This window comes from Equus asinus, chromosome 3, assembly GCF_041296235.1.
Source record: "Equus asinus isolate D_3611 breed Donkey chromosome 3, EquAss-T2T_v2, whole genome shotgun sequence".
Classification (NCBI taxonomy): Eukaryota; Metazoa; Chordata; class Mammalia; order Perissodactyla; family Equidae; genus Equus; species Equus asinus.
Window position 1 is genome coordinate 65,643,765 of NC_091792.1, and position 22,320 is coordinate 65,666,084.

The 22,320-nt window shown below is 37.2% G+C and overlaps 1 protein-coding gene across 15 annotated transcripts in view; it reads right to left on the minus strand.

The window, feature by feature from the left end:
- Positions 1 to 22,320, minus strand: part of PPP2R2A (protein phosphatase 2 regulatory subunit Balpha) — an 83,710-nt gene that overhangs the window by 35,042 nt on the left and 26,348 nt on the right. For 4 of the 15 annotated variants that reach the window (XM_070505177.1, XM_070505179.1, XM_070505178.1 and 1 more), the window contains exon 3: positions 12,437 to 12,566. The exons of the other annotated variants lie outside the window; for them this stretch is intronic. In XM_070505177.1, coding sequence (XP_070361278.1) covers positions 12,437 to 12,452 — 16 coding nt within the window. In that variant the 5' untranslated portion in view covers positions 12,453 to 12,566. The remainder of the gene's footprint in view (positions 1 to 12,436; positions 12,567 to 22,320) is intronic. 15 annotated transcript variants of the gene reach the window in all.

The window sequence follows — 22,320 nt, forward strand, 5'->3', positions numbered from 1 at the left end:
TAAGAAAATTATGAACCTTTAAACATACTCCGGGTACAATAAAACAACTATCAAACACACACACACAGATTGTTGCTCCAAGGAGGAGCAGGCTGAAAATGTAAATACATTTCATGAAAATTTAGATTCCTGGATGCTAGTTTTACAATAAACCATTAATGAAAGCTACGAATACTTGAGAATACTTTACTCTTGAGATTATAGTTTTTAGAAAAGCAAAGACATTAACCTCACTGTTAGAGCCATCACACTGAACTCGAGGTATGGTTCAGTATGACAAATCAACTAGGTCATGTTCTCATACACTAACAATAACCAACAACAAAAATCGAAGAACAAAAAACTTCCTCTTTTAAAAAGAAAAATAAGAATCTTTCATATGACCAACAAAAATGTTATTTCACAATAAAAAAATCTGTTAATCTTACAAAAGAACATTCTAATAAAGTTAATAAAAAGGAATTACTCCTTTTCAGAACATTAGTCAACTGCCTTACTGTGCAATAAGCCAAGACACAGCAATTTTAGGTACACGTTGACTTCAAATTGTGCAAGACAAATGCAGTATTTAAAAGGCACAAATTTTTTAAAGAAAATTTAACACAATGTTTTTGACCTTTGTTGTTAAAATCTATATACTATTAACACCAAGGAATTTATGATGTGTTATATAAAATGGAACTCATTTCTTCCAACCCCTTCTTTCTAAACTATCAGCAGCTGGGTTTCAGCCTAAGAAACTGAAATAACCGCTTTCTTTTGGGGATGGAGTGGTAGTTGGTAGTGGTGGCAGGAATGACAAGGGCAGTATTACTGGTCTGTTTCTACTTCACAAGGCACACCACACGGTTCCTTCTTGCTACCTACCTACTTTCTCTATTTCTTATGTGCTATAATCAACAGAATAGGACACAATCAGCGAAAGGTTCAAAAAAAACACTCTCAGCATAAAAATCAAATGAGAGAATTTAATATATAGTATATATAAATAGCAGTAATTAACAATAATTCCTATATATTAAACGACCAAATTATTATTAGCACTGACATTCTCTAAATACTTCAACCCTTATGTTGTGAGGCACTTTATGGGGTTATTCACTGATTTTAAAGTTCTATTTGAGGACTATGGCTCAAATAAATAATCTGAAAGAAACCAATTAAAATTAGCACCAACATGGTTATAGGTATATTATCTATCCAGTAGTCTTCCCTTATCTGTGGTTTTGATTTCCATGATTTCAGATACCCAAGGTCAATCACCATGTGAAAATATTAAATAGAAAGTTCCAGAAATAAACCATTCCTAAGTTTTAAATTGCACATTGTTCTGAGTAGCATGAAGAAATCTTGCTCCATCCGCTCCGTTCCACTGGGGACGTGATTCATACTCTGTCCGGCATGTCCACACTGTATATGTTACCTGCCCCTTAGTCACTTAGTAGCCTTCTGGTTATCAGTTGGACTGTCGCGGTATCACAGTGCTTGTGTTCAAGTAACCCTTATTTTACTTAATAATGGCCCCAAAGCACAAGAGAAGTGATGCTGGCAATTCGGATGCCCAAAGAGAAGCCAAAGTTCTCGACTGAATAAGGAAAGAAAAAAATCATATGCTGAGGTTGCTAAGATCTACAGTAACTTTTATTACAGGATATTGTTATAATTATTCTATTTTTAGCTATTGTTAATCTCTTACTGTGCCTCATTTATAAATTAAACTTTATCATAGATATGTGTGCATAGAAAAAATATAGCAGTAGGGCTCAGGACTATCTGCAGTTTCACGCACCCACTGGGGGCCTTGGAACGCATGCATCCCCCATGACTACTGTATAACAAAAAAAGCTGAACAGACATCAAACATCCAGTAATTAGGAAATATAAAAGTAAATTCTAGTACACAGGTTGGAAAACTACGGCCTACCCGCTGTTTTTGTAAATAATGTTTTATTGGAACCCAGCCATGCCCATTTGTTTGTATATCGTCTTTTGGCTGCTTTCACTCAACAGCAGCAAGGTCGAATAGTTGGCAAAGACTGAAAATATTTACTCTGTCCCTTTACAGATAACGTTTGTCAACCCCTATTAACACAATCTGTATTAACATTAAATAATAAATATGGTTTATGTGAATACAAAGACACAACAAACTAATGTCAAAGCACACACTTTACACAGATATGTACAACCATAATGTGCCAAGTACTGTGTGCTAAGTAAGCATTCACATATATTCTCATTTAATCCTTATAACATCACTATGATACAGATATCATTTTCAATTCACAGAAGAGTATAAGGAAGCACTGAGAGATTAAGTAACTTGTCTATCACACCTGCATCAACTGTCAGAGCCATGATTCAAATTTAGCAGGTGTGAACAATCATATGAGTAAGGTGACAGCACAAAAGTCTGTAAATCAAAGGATAATGAATAAAGGACTAATGCAGAATATTCAGTTAACTGCCTCTTTTTCATTGCTAAAATGCCTGTATTCAATAAAACAGAGTCAAACTACATCGACTTCATACTATTTACTAATGGTCACATTATAATTACTGTCTGTCTTTCAGCACCTACTACATTTAAGGCACTGGGTGATCCACATTCTAAATTCTACTCCCTAAAGGGGCTTATAAGAAAGTGGAATGTGGGCAGGCCCAGTGGTGCGGCAGTTAACTTTGCATGTTCCGCTTCGGTGGTCTGGGGTTCACCAGTTTGGATCCCAGGTGCAGACCTACACACCGTTTGTCAAGCCATGCTGTGGCAGGCGACCCACATATACAGCAGAGGAAGATGGGCACAGATATTAGCTCAGGGCCAGTCTTCCTCAGCAAAAAGAAGAGGATTGGGGGCAGATGTTAGCTCAGGGCTAATCATCCCCCCCGCCCTAAAAAAAGTGGAATGTAATCACAACAGTTAACCAAGGAAGGATTTAGTGAATGTTTAAAAGAACCTAAGAAGGAATATCATACGGCAAAATAAACAATACAAAATAAATTCCAGGCCATAAGGACTGAGTAAATATATAAAGATGTTCCCTCTTTTTTTAGACAAAAATAAAGGCGGGGTGGAGGGAGCTCAACCAGGAAGAACTGCTTACATATTTCTAACCATCTGGATTACAGATTCCCAAAACTTCCAATTGAAAGAGTTAACAAAGCATCCAGTGGATGCTGACAAACCTGATTCTGTTATTTTTCTCAATATGATTAGGCTTTAAAGATAAATAACACAGAAGAAAATTTAAAAGGCTGAAACTCATAAAATACTAAACATTGCAGCAGCAAATAAGTAACTCTAAAAAGTGCCTTATGCGACACAAGACAGCATAAATCTTAAGATAATCAGGAGGTTCACAAAAACTTTATAACCACTGTTTCTTAAAATTCTGGATTCTGAACACTATTTCAAAAGGGACTGCCCTGGTGAAAAGAGCAAGTGTCTGCAAAGATTTGCTCCAAGAGGAACTGCCAGTGTGGTATTCTAGATACGAAAGGAAACTTCCATACCTGGAAGAAAATGAACTTATCAAGTTGGCTGTACTGAATCTTATCTTTTGACAAACAATATTTGATTTCCCACAAAACTCTACCAGGTAATCAGTCTCTTCCCGTTTTTGTTACATTTCAGTAAAAACAAAGACTAACAAAGAATACTACAACTAACCGCATAAACAAAAGTATTCAAAAAAAGTACCTAATAAAAATGTACAGTAACTTAGCACTTCCACTTTGAAAAGGGTGAAGTGAAAGACAAAACTCAAAATTAAAAACCTGTCATCAGTTTTCTGTCTCTGGCCTTGAGGGAGTAAGACAATCTGGATTCATCCTCTTGCTGTGAACAACTAGAAAACGGAACAAAATACATGAAACAACTGTTTTCAGACAGCTGGGCAACATGGAGTGCAGGACTGTGAACCCTTAGAGAAGGGAAACAAAGTGAGCCCTATAGTTGCCCCAGCTTCCTGGACAGGTCAGCGAGCCAGGAAGAAGCCAGAGATCAGCAATCTCACTGAGTTGTGGAGTCAGAAACTGGAGGGTTAGGGAGAACCAAAATAGCTAGAATTTATGGGCAGACTACAGAGAGAAAGCTCAAGAGATCTACAGTGGGATCACTTTCAATCTCTAGTTAAATCCTGATCTGAGAATATGTGGTGTGATACTCCACAAGGCCTAGGAAAGAACCAGCAGAAAGCTCAGGAGGGCTCAGAATATTAAGGGCTCCCACCAGCCACAGCAGAGAAACTGCATAATTAATGAGGCATCGGGTAGAGTCCTCAGAAGAGTATACCCTTAGTAGTGGGACTGTATCAGCACTAATGACTAATTTGTCCTAACAAAGCTCAAAAGCAAACTTTGACCAAATTGATCTCAAGTAACTTAACTGTACTAGAAAAAATCCAACACTCAACAATGTAAATTCACAACGTCTGGCATCCAATTTAAAATCACCAAGAACGTAAAGCAGGAAAATATGACCCATAACCAGAAGAAAAATAAACCAAAAGAAACAGAACCAGAAGTGACAAAAATGATGGAATTAAGGTCTTAGCAGACAAAGACCTTAAAATAGCTGTTGTAAATATGCTCCATATGCTCATATAGAACAAATCATGAACAGGATGAGAAATGGAACACAAAGGACAAAAAAGAAACATCTAAGAATGAAAAATACACTATCTGAAATGAAAGATACACTGGATGGACTAACAGATTAGATAACCACAGTAGAAAAGAGCAAGAATTGGAAGGCCTAGCAATACAATCAAAATAAAATGAAGCAAAGAGCAAAAAAAGCACAAAGATCTAACTTGTAGGATAACATCAAGTGTTCTAACATATGTATCATTGCAGTCACAGGAAAAAGGGGGGGAATATTTGAAAATATGACCAGCATTTAAATGCTTAAGCACGGTGACACTGTACGTAGAATAATCAAACCAAGACATCAGTTATAAATGTCACTTCTACAGGTATATAGCAGTGGCAAATCAAAAATCACGAATAGCCTTGCACTGGTGATGTGACTTTGCAAAATCCTGAAGAATTCTTCATAAAATTACAATATTTCAAAGCATAATCTTCTCTTGATTTACACAGTAAACTTTAGTATATACATTAAACCCATGCAAAAAAATACTTAACAAAATAAAGCAGAGCTGGGTTTTAGGCTCAGAAAATAAGGAAGCTTTTTTCGGCACCGTGAACACTTGGTAGAATATTTTAAGTCATGCAGACCATGGAACGATTTTTTCTTGTTCAAGATTGTCCTACAAACTGCCAAACAGCTGGCACACTTGGCTCATGCCTAGTAAATGCCAATAATGCCTACAATCACTGGTAAAATTAAGTAAAAAAGAACTGAACAGGTCAAAAGTCTGTAATATGTACACTCGGATGAAAGACATGGTGAAGATGCAATAGTCATAAATCTTTACGCCCAAAGAAGGTTTTTACTTTATACATTTCGGGGTTATTAGGAATAAAGGGATTGACAAAAAGCATAATTATAGTAGAAGACTGACATATCCTTCCCTATGCCCGACCAGACTTAAAAAAAAAAAGTAGACAAGGGGGGATTGGTGGAGGTAGGGAGGAGGTAGGAGGGATAGTCGCTTGAAAAATATAATTGATAAACACACAGGGAAAACTCTATACTGATACAGAAAATACACATTCTTCTAAAGAGCTATGCAATTCAAAAAACACTCATACTCTGAGCCGCAGAGTCCTTTAAAGAATTCTAATTATTAATTTAAAGACTACATTCTCTAACCACAATAAAATTAGCTAAATATTAACAACCACTGTTTCTAATCAACCACTTGGTAATTTTAAAATTCTAAGGGCAAAAACAAAAATTAGTGTTGCAATAAAAATACTTTAAAAAGATTTAGAGGAACCTAAGTATATAAATATTTAAGGTGGTATTGTTTTTGTAAAAAATGATGACAATGATCACTATAAAAGAAAACTGAAAAAATAAAAAGCTGAAATCCCACCACCAAGAGAGAACCACAAGTAATAACTGAACTGAACAGTCTTTTAGAAACTCATGCAAATTGCAAAATATATAGATGTATTTATTTATATACGATATGATTTCTGTAAAATCACTTCAATGGAAATATAATTAATTAACTTTACTCTTTTTTTAATCACACAAATAAACCACTCTGTAAAACAAGATAATCATTACTGTTAACTCCACTTCTGAGAGAACCACTATAGTTACTTTTGTATATATCCTTCTGAAGTTTATCCATGTGTATTTCACATGCTCTGCACAAAAAATAACAGATCTATTTGTACTGAGAAAGAATGCTGTCTACATTATATCACTGAGCTAAAAAAAAAAAAAAAGGTACAAAGTGTGTTTGAGCCTATCTGCCTACCTGTGTAACATAAATAAAACACAGCATTATGCAATTAGTTACCAGAGCTTAGACAGGGAGACCAGGTTAACAAATGTGACAGCCATTAGCCTAACAGTAACATGGAAAGTGACAAGAGATGAACCTCTACAAGATAAAGTAATGAGATATCACTACACACCATTTGAATGACTAAAATTTTTTTAAAAACTGACAATACCTAGTGCTGGTGAGCAACTGGAACTCTTACATACAGTTGGTAGGAATGCAACATGGCACACACATTTTGGGGGAAAAAAAATAGAAGTTTCTCATACAGTTAAAACAAACATTTTTACCATGTGACCCAGCAATCTCATTCCTAGAGTTTTATCCAAGTCAAACGAAAACATATTCACACAAAAATCTGGGATGCAAATATTCATAGCAGCTTTATTCGTAATTACCAAAAACTGGACATCAAATTATCCTCAACTGGAGAATGAATAAACAAAATGTATACCCATAAAATGAAGTATCACTCAGCAATAAAAAGGAACAAATTACTCATACAAGCAATGACATGCATAAAAATCAAGATGCATTAGGCTAAGTGAAAGAAGCCAGATTCAAAAGGCTCCATGCTGCTATATGATTCCATTTATCCAACATTCTGGAAAAGGCAAAACAGAGGGACATAAACAGATCAGTGGTTGCTAGGGACTAGGGATGGATGACAGGGTGACTACAAATGACATGGGACTTTTTGGAATAATGGAACTACTTTTATTTTGACTGTGGTAGTAACTATATGACTGTATGTTTCTATCAAAACTGAAGAACCATATGCTAAAAAGGATGAATTTCACTATATGTAAATTACATCATAAGAAAACAACAAAATCCAAATACTAGAATCTCATCCCAGACATTCCAGAATCCTAATCTGATGTTTTACTTACTGGTTACAAAATGGTTTCCTGCTCTAAAACCTTTAAAGGTCCTCTAAGAATTACCACAAGGTTTTTGAAGTACTGCCTGGCACTCATCTCCTCCATAATATAAAGACCTCCCTTAAACATATCATTTTACTTTCTAGTACCATAGCTTCCAACAAATTCTCTAGTAGGGCTAATGTTTTGTCTTTTTTTTTTAATGAAGTGTTACTTTATTATTATTTTCTTCTTCTCCCCAAAGCCCCCCAGGATATACTTGTATATTCCAGTTGTAGGTCCTTCTAGTTCTGCTATGTGGGACACTGCCTCAGCATGGCCTGAGGAGTGGTACTAGGTCTGTGACCAGGATCTGAACTGGTGAAATCCTGGGCCACAGAAGCAGACCGTGTGAACTTAACCACTTGGCCATGGGGCTGGACCCAGGGTTAATGTTTTACACTTCCAACATACACACTTATGCCCATCCTCACGCCTCCTTCTTTAGCTTGGCTGTATTGTCTACCTTGCCTGAAATACCTCCTCTCCTCTCTCCATTCCTTTAGCTCTCATGTATGTGGCCCATAAGAAGAAAAAAGAACTAAATTCACAGCTCTCTGGAGAGGGAGAAATATCGCAGAAGGATACAGCTATAGAAATAAAATAGCTATAGAAATAATAAACAAAAAACACGATTTTTACACAATAACTAAATAAAATATACTTGTTTTTCTAAAAACAATTTATACAACATAGGAAGATGATTCACAGAAGAGGAATGAATACTGGTAAAACATAAGCAAATATCTAGTCAAATCAATTAAATAAATTTTTAAATAAGATACTATTTTCTATGTCTTAAACTAGAAGAAAATACAAATTGTTCAAAAGACTACTATTTGCCTTTATTGTAGATAGAAGTATATATTATTACTCTGGAAAACTATTTCATAATTTATATCGAAAGTCACAAAGCATTCATTCTCTTGGAACTTTATGTCAGTTCCAGAAGTCATCCTACTGAAATAATCCCCCCAAATTTTTTAAATGTATAAAGGTGCTCACTAATGTCTTCAAATTATCTAGTGTTAGAGAATATAAGAGAAACATCAAATGTTCTTCTTCTGCCAATATCCTTTCACATTTTGCTCTCATTTTTCCTGAAATCCTCCCCCTTTTCAAGTCTTTCCTTACAAGCCTTGGCACTTCATTAACCATTGAGCAAGAGCAACAAGACACCCAGGGATGAAGCCTCAGCTCTGTTATTAAGTAATAATTTGACCACGAGTAAGTCAATTAATCTTTATGAACTTCAAGTTTCTCATTTGCAAAAAAACATGGATAGATGATCTCTCTCTTCAGAGGATGAGTCTTTCACAGAGCATACACAAGATATACTCAGACACAAACTCAACACATCTGTGAGAGGAAGAAAACAGAATAATGGCTGGAGAAAAATATCATGCTTTTATTAAAAAACTTCTAATATGGAAAATGAAAGACCTGAAAGGACAAAACATCTGCAAAAGTTGCATTCTCTACCCATGATCGTGGATCTCTGCTAGAGATCTCACTCTGACAAAAACGAATCCCAGATTTATTTCTTTTTGATCTAGAAGTCAACAACAACAGTGATTTAATTAAAGTTACTTTCAGTAAGTTATAAGACAATCAATGGTGAAATCAGAATGGAAGTGAAACAATGAAATATGACACTTTCTGCCCCACTCAACTCATACTGCCAGTCCAGCAGTAAAGCACTGCACAGGAGATTCTCATGTCATCAATATTCACTATACTTTTATAAGATGGAATCTTCCTCACTTTTATACATAAAAGTCAGAAACTACTTAAGCGCAAGTGATAATGCATATACAGGTAACAGAAAACATTTTTCAAACATTAATGAACAAAAGCTACATAGCAGAAGAATTAATTGAGCTGAATCTTTTTGTTTTCCATAAATTTATTTTAGCATAATTTTAGACTTACAGAAGAGTTGCAAAGATCCTTCACAGTTCCCGTATACTCTCAGCTAGTTTTTCCTATCCTTTGCATCTTGCGTTACTATGGTTTATTTGTCACAACTAAGGAACTAACACTGGAATATTAACTAAACTCCACACTTTATTCAGATTTCACTAGTTTTTCCCTAGTGTCCTTTTTCAGTTCCAGGATACCACAGACATTTAATCATCACGTCTCTTTAGTCTTTTTAGTCTCCTCTGTTCTGTGACAGTTTCTCACTTTTCTTATTTTTTATGACCTTCTCAGTTTTGAAGAATACTGGTCAGGTACTTTGCAGTTATGTCCCTCAATTTGAGACTGTCAGCTGTTTTTCTCATGGCCACACTGCAATTATGGGTTACTGGCAAGAAAATCACAGAAGTGAAATGTCATTCTTATCATATCATACAAAGGTACATCCTATCAATATGACCTATTGATGACAACCTAGATTATCTGGGTCAAGTCACTATTTTGCCACATTTCTCCACTATGAAGTCGCCCCCATTTATATAAGGTAGTCTGGAAGGAAGTCACTGAGAGTGGTCCACGTTCAAGGGATGAGGGGTGTTAAGCTCCATCCCCTGGTAGGGGAGTACCTTCATAAATTATTTGGAATTCTTCTGTAGGGGAAAATTGTCTCTTCTCCCCCATTTATTTATTTAACCAATCATTTATCAGTATGAACTTACAGATATTTAGTTTATACTCTGGGTTATAATCTAATACTATGTAATGCATTGTAGGTTGCTCAAATTTTTCCAGATTTGGCCACTGAGAGCTCTTTCAGGTTGGCTCCTGGGTCTCTCTGACATGCTCCTATCCTTCTGTTCTTGAGCACTTTCGGAACTTTTTTAAAAACGTGTAACTTTCATACATTCTTAATATTACCACAAATTAAACATGACTTCTAGCTTTTTCATTATATGGTTACAGACCAAGGTTTTTTTTTAAAGATTGGCGCCTGAGCTAACATCTGTTGCCAGTCTTTTTTTTTTTTATTCTTCTCCCCAAAGCCCCCCAGTACATAGTTGTAGATTCTAGTTGTGAGTGCCTGTGGTGGTGCTATGTGGGACACTGCCTCAGCATGGCCTGATGAGCAGTGCCATGTCTGCACCCAGCATCCAAAATGGTGAAACCCTGGGCCGCTGAAGCAGAGAGCACGAACTCAACCACTCAGCCACGGGGCTGGCCCCCATACTAAGTTTTAAGCACTGAACTCTCTTAGTGATTTCTGAAGAAAACAGAAATACACTGAAAACAAAAGGACTACCTAGATTAAAGGTTAGTACCATAACTAACTTTCATCCTTGGAGTATCTGACCATGTCTAAGATTTCTGTCCTGGAATGGATTTCTCTTTTGGTCAGCTGAGGCTCTAAAAGTTAAGAAATTCTATGTGTTAGCTTTCTTAGAAGTGTTAACATACGTGTGCAACATGGATTTTGTATTAATCTGCTAGTACTCACTGCTCTTTTCTTTTCAGATGGTAGAGAGGTGGGGGTGAGAACACAGCAGGTATACTGATCATCTTCACCTCTGTTAAAGTCAAGGGCCTGCTGTCAAAACATTCTGGGACATAACATAGAAATTCCTTCTCATTTTGATCTGGTTTGTTTCAACACTTAGAACTCCTATTAAGAAGAATGCTATTTTGTTTGGACACATGATCCATTTTCATGATCTTTTCTCCTTTATTAGTTCACTATACCCTCTAAGGCAAACACTGAACTTTAGGATTGGCCCCACATAGATAAACAGAATACAATTAACCCAAACTTCTTCTCAAAGGTAACTAAATTACTCTTCAATATAAGAAAATATTTTACTGGATGATGCATCTATAACATGCTACTTTCTCGCTAAAGGAGGCGGCTAGCTTTAGATATAGTTACTTCCCCACAGACCACTATGATGCTCTTTTATCACCGTTGACCTCTAGAGGGAGCTCAAAGTTCTTGTTACTTTTTCCGAAAGGTCAGGACACTCCTCCCACAAATGTGGTATCTTCAAGATTTAAGATTTCATTGTGGCCTAAGTAAGTAAAATGTGCACCATCCTTTTAGGAATTTCTTGCTTCTGAGAAGTGAATAAGGCTTGACCTGCTCATCTGCTCCTGAGGCAGTAAGCCCCAACCATTTCTTCCTCTCTCCCTTCCAGACTCCTAGGACTCCCCTCAAACGTTCTCTTTCCCACTTGGCACTGACTAGGGCATATTACTGTAGCCTGAGAGGCTGAAGGGAGGATGGCTGTAAGAACTGGGGGCAGATGCTCCCTCTTGCTGACTCTTGTTACCATCTGCATGGTAGGCAGTGCACCTCCACGTTCTTCATGCCAGGGCATACACAGAACGTACTTGTATTGCACACTAGTATAAAGGTAAGATGAAGTTGCTTGTATCTGCCCAGGAACTCTAGTCAGCCAAGCTCCCACTCAGGCACCCACCCCCAAGGACTGGAGGGATCATTATCTCAGCACACCTATAACACATTCTTGGGGCCACATCTATAGGGAATTTGTGCAGGAAGCGACCAGAAGTCAGACTGATCATTTCCCCACTGTCAAATCCCCACTTCACCTGTCTATAGGACCCTGAGGAAGCAACTTAGCCTTTAAAAGACTCAGTTTCCTCATCTTTAAATACCTACCTCATAGATTTGCTTTGATGGCTAAACAAGCAATAAATGCAAACAAATGAGCTTTGAATGAGGCACATGATAGGTACATTGGTAAGCAGAAGATGTTGGCTGGGGTTTGGGCTTGTTGCACAAAAAACAAGCATTTAAGCACTTATTTGTTTCTAGGATCTTCAGGTCAACCTAACCTAGGCAAATAAATTCTCCACGTGGTCCTGCATAGCTCCCTGTAGCCTGAGACTAAAGCCCAAACTAGTAAAGCTGCTCCTTTGTATATATGCTCAAGAGGCCTCAGGGTGAAGCACCACTGGTCAAGGACAGGATATTGTATTCCTTTGTCTCTTGGCCAAAATATCACTTCAATTACACCATGAGTTCCAACAACAGAGTAAGTGCTAACAGCCGTTATAATAACCTCTCCTCAACCTCTGACTCAGTGAACAGGAACATATTATGCGATAAGCTCAACAAAGACCACCGGCTATTGATGCTCATACAGAACCTACATTGTAATGTTGCCATGAGAGCCAGGGTAATTTCCAGAGATGTGTTCTGGAACCAGCCTCCCTTCTTTTTAACTTGTTCCTGGATAATCTGATATCATGTTTGGATAAAATGGAATGGAACCATACCCTCCTGCAATAAAGAACAGAAAGATAAACATTTGCTAATACATTTAGTCTACAGGTGTTATCTTAACAAACAAGTCTTGGTGTATTAACGTTATATATAATGTTAGAAAGAAGAGCTCCAAAGTGACCATTCTAAACCTGAAGTTACCATCTTCATTAGATGTTCACCAACTTTTAACTGGCTTATAATTGGTTCCACAGAGCAAATCACCTCATTAAGTTGCCTTATCAAAATAAAACGCAAATAAGTTTCTCAAGGAGATTACACAAATAGTATTGCACAAAACTCCTGCATCTTTACATGCATGCCTATTTTTATAACCAGAATGGGTATATGATTATTAATTTCTACATAAAATCTTTACACACTAAGAGTATTACAGCCATGCTATAAGAACCAGAAAGCACTTCACTGTCCATTTGTCTTAGTGGAGTCAAACCCAACTCAGTTGTTTTCTGACAGATTTCTCCAGCTCACTGACAAACTGGGTATAAAGGTACAGAATATTCAGAGAAAGAAGCTAGAGATCTTTAAGGCATGTTACAGAAAATTTTATAGACTTTTATTCCAATGGCAAAAAGGAGCACACCGGGCAGTTTGGAGTTACTTCAGAAATCCCCGTAAGCAATGATAGTGATCTGAGCCAGTGTAGTACAGTAAAAATATTATCATAAGGAGATAGCATTTAAAATGCACATATAGTACGTTAGGTATTTAATCCTCATAAAACCTAAAAAGTTGGTTGTATTAATATAGCCATTTAATAGATGAAGAAACTAAAGTATAGAGGCACATGAGATGACAGAAGTGTACAGGTTTTAAAATACGTTTATGAAGTACATAAAACAATGCTTGATAATTGATAACGTGTGGAGAGCTAAAGATGAAATCAAGAATAATGTCTAGGTTCTCATGCTGACTGAATGTACTTAATACCACTAATAGATATTTACCTTACATTAAGTGTTATTTAACAGCATCTACATAGCAGGTACAACATCAAGTCAAAAAAAAAAGTGAACCTCCATTGGCTAAATAATACAAAAGATTATGTCAAGATGATTTCATCACAACTCTTAACCAAAAGGAATATATCATATTACCATATCATACTATTACCAAAAAATTTAGCTCAGAAAATTCTTTTTGCTCATCTTTTCCTTTTATCATCCTTTTCCTCTCAGTTCTGGTAGGTTATTTTGCTCAAGGTGGTAATTTTCTGACCTTGTTTTTAATTATATTTGACTGCAACTCATCGTCTCCACTATATTTTTTAAACTATTGTAATCATGCTTTTCAAATGATTTGAAAGTATTTTCACATGATTCTATTTTCAAAGATGCAACTGCTTTCGTGAATCTCACTGAAAAACAGAAATATTAAAGGTTTTCTCCATTTACTAGAACTAAACATTTATTCCTCTAATTCTGAAAACTGGTCTTATTTTTCATAAATCTTGTGCATTTTTGTTGTTTTGCTCATTTTTAAGAGAGCCATTACTTCAACGATATTTTACTGAGCATCTACTCCATGCCAGACACTCTAGGTCATGCTAGCACTACCAGGTGCTAGGGATACAAGAGTAAGTAAGATAGACCAAAATCCCTGCTCTCCTGGATCATATAGTCCAGTGATGGGGGCCTATTATAAACAAATGGATAATATAAAATCTATCAGGTAGTGCTAAGTACTATAATACTGTAAAGACCAATAAGAGGATAGAAAGTACACAAGAGGGTGGGAGATTATTTCAGGTTAGATGGTGAGAGAAAGCCTCTCTGAAGAGACTTCCGCAGAAACCAAAATGAACAGGAAATCAGTCATCCAATCTTGTAAAGAAAAGTATTCCAAGCAGAGAGCCTAAGGAGAAACGAGTTTGCTAAACTTGGTTAAGACTAATGCAGAATAAGGTGGCAGAGGAGATGGAGCATTTACTTAGCAGACGCCAGACTACATACAACCTTGTAGGCCATGGTAGGGCTGTAGATGTGTTCTAAAAGTGATAAGCAGCCATTGGAGAGTTTCCAATCTACATTTTGTGATTATCTGTTGTGTGAATACAGTGCAAAATTGGAAGAAAGAAGAATGGTTTGTAAGTTATTGCAGTAGCCTAAGCAAGAGATAATGATGGAATAAACTGAGGTGGCAGCCATAGAGAAATGGATGAATTCAGAACACATTCTGAAGATAGCACTCCCAGAACTTGTTGATGGACAGAGGTATCAAAGGATGATTCCAACGTTTTGGAACCAAGCCCAAATGGAGGAAAGGCAGTGCCATTTACTGGGGAGAGATGGGCCAGAAGAAAGCAGGTTTCGGTTAAGAAAGGAGGCAGAAATTCCATTTTCACATCTCTGGTGCTGATTTCAACCAGACACACAAGTAGAAATGTCATATAGGCAGCTAGACAGATTTGAAGGCAGTTTAAGGATGGAAGAGGAGATACAGATTAGGCTATCATCAACTAAATGTGACTTCCTAGTGAGTGAATATAGATAAAGAAAACAAGAGCTCTGGTCCGAGAACTGAGCCCTGAAGGTCTCCTACACCTAGCACTGAAGAGGAGGAACCAGCAAAGAAAGGAGACTATGCAGGAACTGCTGGTGAAATAGGAAGAGCTTTTCTGGAAGGCAGGCAAAGATAGTGCTTCTCGAATGAGGCAGTGATGAAGTGTGTCAAAAAGTGCATATAGATGAAGTAAAGTGAGGGCTGAGAATTCAGCTTAGATTTGACAACAGGGAGATTTTTTGGGTGACTGCAACAAAACTGGTTTCAGTGGATTACTCTTCCTTAAAACAAAAGCTGTTTTCTGTAGCTTTATTTTACAGTTGTCAGAAGGAGAAGCAACTCGAGTTGAGCTGTATAAGCTGAAAGCACTGACAGCCTGAGATTTGGCTTATGAAGGGTATCCTCTCTAATTCTGCCATCAATGAAGATTTCCTGACTATTATATGCCTTGGGTTATTCTGGGAAACAGAGGGTTAAACAAATAAGGCCCTAAAGCTGACTCACCATGCTTCCGAGATGCTGACTTCTCACCTGGCTGGGTGTACTGAGTAGTATGCTTTCAAGAAAAATACTAGAGGGGCCAGCCCCGTGGCTGAGGGATTAAGTTCACACGCTCCGCTTCGGTGGCCCAGGGTTTCGCCAGTTCAAATCCTGGGCGCGGACACGGTACCTTTCATCAAGCCATGCTGAGGCCACATCCCACATGCCACAACTAGAAGGACCCACAACTAAAAAATACACAACTATGTACCTGGGAATTTGGGAGAAAAAGGAAAAATAAAATCTTAAAAAAAAAAAAAAGAAAAATACTTGAGTGATACATTTTGAGTCATTCCAACTCTGAAAAATGCCATTTTGTTGCCCTGCCACCTATTTAAGATTCTTAAGTTATAACAGTTTTTCCTCAGTTCTCTAGATCCCACTCCCCCATCTTTTAGCACAGCAGTGTCCAACACGGTAGCCACTAGCCACATGTAGCTATTTATTGAGCACTTAAACTGTGAGCTATGAAACTCATAAAATGAATTTTCTTTATTTAAATTAAACCTAGCCACACATGGCTACTGGCTACCACTAACTGGACAGCACAGTTTTAGCACAGAAGACAGATGCAATGTCTATCTGATACACCTTCCTCTGTAGGTAATCTGTTTCTTCTCTGGATACTTGTACTATTTATTTCTATATCCTAAAATTTAAAAATACACTAGGCTATTCCTAGGTATGGATCTCATTTATTTTGATTGGCATGCACTTTAGTTATCTGTAAGAGAATAATATTAACAGGCCCTACCACATGGGGGTTGTAGAGAATTCTAAATGAGTTTCAACTCGCCAAATACTTGGAACACAGTAAGTGTTTAATAAACGTTAGCTCTATTCCATAAGCCCTTTTGACCTGTTCTCTCTGGCTCACAAAAGTTTTTACTGTTTCTCTGACTTTCTTTTATCTGTTTGCTCCAGCCTGTCATTCTGAACTTTTATTACGCATTAGATCTATTCTTCGTTTCCTACATTTTTGTCTACAATCTTCATCTTACTTTTTCCTCCAAATTGTGGGAACATTTCTACAGCCCTGCTGCTCCCTGCCTTCAAAGAGTCAATAGCTGAGAGTCACAAATTTCACTTAAGAACTCCTTCCTGCTCTCTGATTTTTTTTTTCTCCTTGAGAAAGTTAGTTGTTCTTTAAATTTCAACATTTTCTCTTGTTTCTTGCAGTAAATCTGACATAGGAAATCAACTGCTCACACTGGTCACCTTTTTTTAAAGTGACTAATACACATACTGAGTCTGCATCTGTCTCTTTCTCTGTATTCAACTTCAAAGAAAAAGTTCTATGTTTATGTAATACTAGGAACTGAGTTGGGTTCAATCAGAAAACACCTAGAACCAAGTTCAAATCCTTTTTATGTGGAGCAGGTTAAATTGTTACTTCCTGTATTAGCTCTCAAATGCCATCTAACAAATTACTCCAAATTTAGCAGTTTAAAACAATAAACATGTATTATCTCCCAGTTTGTGTGGATCAGGAATCTGTGTGGCCTAGCTGGGGGCATCTAGCTCAGGGTCTCTCAAAAGGCTGCAGTCAGTTTCTCAGCCAGGGCCTCTGTCATCTCAAAACTGAATGGTGGAAGGACCTGTCTGCAACCCGAGCTCACGCACACCGCTGCTGGCAGGCATCAGAGGCCTTCACTGGCTGTTGGCCAGAAACACCAGCTTCTTGCCACAAGAGTTCCATAGGGAAGCTGACAAAATGGAAAATGGTTTTCCTCAGAGCAAACGAAAAGAGAGCAGCCCAACACAGAAGTCGAAGGCTTTTTGTAAGCTAACCTTGAAAGTGACAACCCATTACTTTTGCCATACTTGTAGAAGCCAAGTGGTTAGGTCCAGCCACACTCAAGAGAGGACCAGGTACAAGAACATGAATACCAGGAGGCAGGAATCATTGGGGGCTATCTTAGAGGCTGGCTGCCACAATTCCTTGGTCAGCTTACAGCTTCAGCAATATGTGGTCAGGGACAGGGAGTTTCAACTTTGTGCTTCATGGTTAGTCTATCTCCTGCAACCATGGTTAGCCAGCTCCTCTCCACTGGTCATACTCCCCTTGGTAAGAACCATCCTGAGTCATTTAGTCTTTAATCTCTGCTTCAAAGTACAAAATATCATACCAATCAACTGTTCTGTGGACCATCCTCAAATTCTAGCTCTGGCTGCTCCAAGTAGGTCCCTTTACTCACATCCCAGGAGGGCTTCTCAACCACATAAATGAACACAGAGTCAGGCAGTAAGAACTTCTCTCACTGTGTTCTCATTTGTAATGTTTCCTGCCAAAATTCTTTTTAGTTTAGTTATGGCACACTTCCAGGGTTTCCAAGGAGACTGAACTCTCCCCATTATGTTTGTTGGTCATTTCAGTGTGTGTTTGTCTGTTTGTTTTAACACACAGGATTAGATCATCCTCCTCCACCGGAAGTCAACACAGCTATTTATTTAAGTAAAGCACTTTACACATTCTTTAAAAGACTCTGTTTTGATAAATATGACAGGAAAGGCTTGTTGGTTTTCTTAGCCATATAATTCAATTCTATTGTTGGATAAAACAAAGATGTTTTAATCTACATCATCAATTCCCAGGATATCTTCTACTATGGTAATTTAACTAAATTTTACTGATTTCTAACAAATGCAATGTCACCAAACTTAGTTCAGTTTAAGATGTGACTAATTACAAAACTTAGTAAGCACAGAAACACTTTAACAATATATCTACAATTTGAAAAGGAATGAGACACAGCTGCTCAGCGAGATGAACTCAGCAGGATTTCACACGGTTGCAAAATAGTCCTTACAACTATGTGCCCAGTAATGGGCACCTAGCACTGTGGAATGGACATAGTACTTAATCAAAGAAAAAGCTTAAGTCAGAATACCAAGGGTATTCTCACTCACAAACCAAAATATCCATTTTTGGTTAACAATGGAAAAAAACTTTCCTATACCGTATTACTCCTCTACGCCACCCTCATTTCCCTGAAGATTATTTATTCATCCTATTTCCTTAGAATACTAATAAAGAGAGTAGGAAGAGAATCAACAAAAACTAAGTCAGATGTCAACAAATTTTCTGATCTGATACTCAGGTACAGAGTACATAATCTACTGGATAACCAGAATTCAGGTTCTTTGTCCTCTGCTGATGAATATGTGGGAAAGAGAATTAAGAAGGGAATTAACACAAATATGTTAAGCAGACACAAGGCCACCACATACTGCTACACGGGATCTAATCTCCCCAAGCAGCCATCCTGTACAGACATATTTATAAAGCAGAGCACGTGAGGGTTAAAACCCTGTATCAGATTTCTAGGTGATATGTTCTTAGTCAAAGAAAAGGGATTTTCAAACATTTCAGCACTTAAGGAATAAAATTACTTGTTATCTCAGCAAAGTTGTAGGATACAAAATGGACACACAAAAATCAATTCCACTTCTATTCAACAGCAATGAACAATTTGAAAAGAAAATTATGGAAGCAATTCCTTTTACATAGCATCAGAAAGAATATTTAGTAATAAACTTAATCAACGAGGTGAAAAGGGTTATACACTGGAAACTACAAAACGTTGCTGAAATAAATTAAAAACACAAATAAATGGAAAGACACCCAATGTTTGTGGACTGGAAGATTTAATATTGTTGTCAATACTACCGTAAGTGATCTACAGATTCAGTGCAATCCCTGTCAATATCCTGACAGCATTTTTTGCAGAAATAGAAAAATCCATCCTAAAATTCATATGCAATCTCAAGGAACCTGAATAACTGAAACAATCTTGAAAAAGAACAAAGTTGAAGGTCTCAGACTTCGTGATTTCAAAACTTACTACGAAGCTAAGTAATCAAAATTGTGCGGTACTGGCATAAAGACAGACATACAGACCAATGGACTACAGAGTCCAGAAAAACACACTGTATTCTATTCCACATATGGTCACATGTGACCCTTCCACATACGGTCAAATGCTTTTTGACAAAGTCTTTTCAACACATGGTGTTGGGAAAACTGGATATCCACATGCAAAGGAATGAAGTTGGACCCTTACCTTACACCATTTATAAAAATTAACTCAAAATGGATCAAAGATCTAAACATAAGAATTAAACCTATAAAACTCTTAGAAGAAAACACAGGGAAAAAGCTTCATGGCATCGGATTTGACAATGATTTCTTGAATGTGACAATGAAAAAACAGGCAACAAAAGAAAAAAATAGATAAATTGAACATCAAAATTAAAAACTTTTGTACATCAAAGGACAAAATCAACAGAGTGAAAAGGCAACGCAGGAAATGAGAGAAAATATATGCAAAGGATATATGTGATAAGGGGTTAATATCCAAATATATAAAGAACTATAACTCAACAACAAGAAAAAATCCAACTTGAAAACAGGCAAAGGACTTGAAAAGATATTTCCCAAAAGATATACAAAGGGCCAATAAACATATGAAAAGATGCTCATCACAGCTAATCATCAGGGAAATACAAATCCAAACCACGAGTTACCACTTCACATCCATTAGGATGGCTATTACCAAAAACAGAAAATAACCTGCGTCGGTGAGAATGTGGAGAAATTGGAACATCTGTACATTGCCGATGGGAATCCAATGTGGAAAACAGTAGGCTGGTCCCTCAAAAAGTTAAACAGAATTACCTTATGATCCATCAATTGCACTTTGGGTATATACCCAAATAAATTCAAAGCAGGGACTCAAACAGATATTTGAACACCAATGTTCACAGCAGCATTATTCACAACAGCCAAAAGATGGAAGCAACCCAAACGTGCCTTGACAGTGAATGGATAAACAAAATGGTATATACATACAATAGATTATTCAGCCTTAAAAAGGAAGGAAATTCTGGCACACACTACAACATGGACGAACTTTGAAGACTGTTATGGACTGAATGTTTGTGTCTCCCCAAAATTCATATATTGAAGTCCTAACCCTCAATATGATGTTATTAGGAGGTGGGGGCTTTGGGAGGTGATTAGGTCATGAAGGTGGAGCCCTTTATAAAAGAAACCCCAAAGAGCTCTCTCATCTCCTCCTGCCATTTGAGGACACAGCAAGAAGAAAGCCGTCTGTGAAGCAAAAGTGGGCCCTCAGCAGACACAGAATCTGCCAGTGTCTCGATCTTGGACTTCCCAGAACTGTGAGAAATAAATTGTTGTTTAGGCCACCCAGTCTATGGCAGTTAGTTATGGCAGCCTGAACAGACGTAGGAAAAGGACATTATGCTAAGTGAAATGAGCCAGTCACAAAAGGACAAATACTGTATAATTTCACAGAGTAGTTAAATTCAGAGACAGAGAGAAGATTGAGAGTTGCCAGGGGCAGGAAAAGCACGTAACGGGGAGTTACTGTATTGGTATGGAGTTGCAATCTGGGAAGATAAAAAAGTTCTGGAAATGAATGGTGGTGACGGTTGCACAACAACGTGTACATACTTAATGCCACTGAACTGTACACTTAAAAGTGGTTAAAACAGTAAATCTTACGCATAATTTATCACAATAAAAAATTATTTGTTGTCTCCCATAAGAAGTCCCAAGGTAGGGCAATTAAATCCATGATTAGTTAATTCACTAGTTTATTTCATCAAGGATCCAGGTTCTTTTTATCTTTGTATTCTGACAAAAGATAGGTACACACAGTTGGGAACTAGGGCTCTCACTGTGGGAGAAAAAAAGATACAAATACAGAATGCGGGAGGTAAAGAAGAATTCTGTGGTATTCAACCTAAATTGGCAGATCAGTATAAAGTGATATTTTAAAAATTTTATCACAGAGTAATGTCAGTCATATACAAAAGTAGGTAGAAGAGAATAGTATAAGGAATTCCTGTGTACTCAGTACCGTGCTTCAACAATTACAAATTTATGGCCAATCTTGTTTCACCTATAAAGCCATCCCATATTATTTTATGCACATCTCAGATATCAAATTATGTCACCCATAAATATTTCAGAAAGTATCTCTAAAAGGTAAGACTATCATTTTTAATATAATCTAACACCATTATCATACCTGAAAAAAATCAATAGCACTTCCTTAGTATCAAATATCCAGTATATGGTCAAACTTCCAATTGTCTTATGTCAAAAAAAACTTTTCAGGGGCTGGCCCTGTGGCCGAGTGGTTAAGTTCACGCGCTCCACTGCAGGCGGCCCAGTGTTTCGTTGGTTCGAATCCTGGGTGCGGACAAGGCACTGCTCATTAAACCACGCTGAGGCAGCGTCCCACATGCCACAACTAGAAGGACCCACAACAAAGAATATACAACTATGTACTGGGGGGCTTTGGGGAGAAAAAGTAAAAAATAAAATCTTTAAAAAAAAAAAACTTTTCAACTGCGTGAATTAAGATCCAATAACATTTTCAAACTACAATTGCTTGATATGTCTTTCAAGTCTTTTTAAATCTACAGGTTCTCCCTCTATTTTTTCCTTGCTATTTATCTTTTGAAGAACAAGGTACTGTTGGTTTGTCCTACATGAACTCATGATTTAAAAAGAAAGCAAAACCCAAAAATCCTTCTAATTTTCTAGCTCTGTCTAGACAACCATGACAGGACCTAGAAATAATGACATTCCAGTCACAAAAAACACACTTAGCACATAAAATGGTTTCTAAATACCATTCCCTACTAAAAGAACCCAAGGCTTCTTAAAAAACTA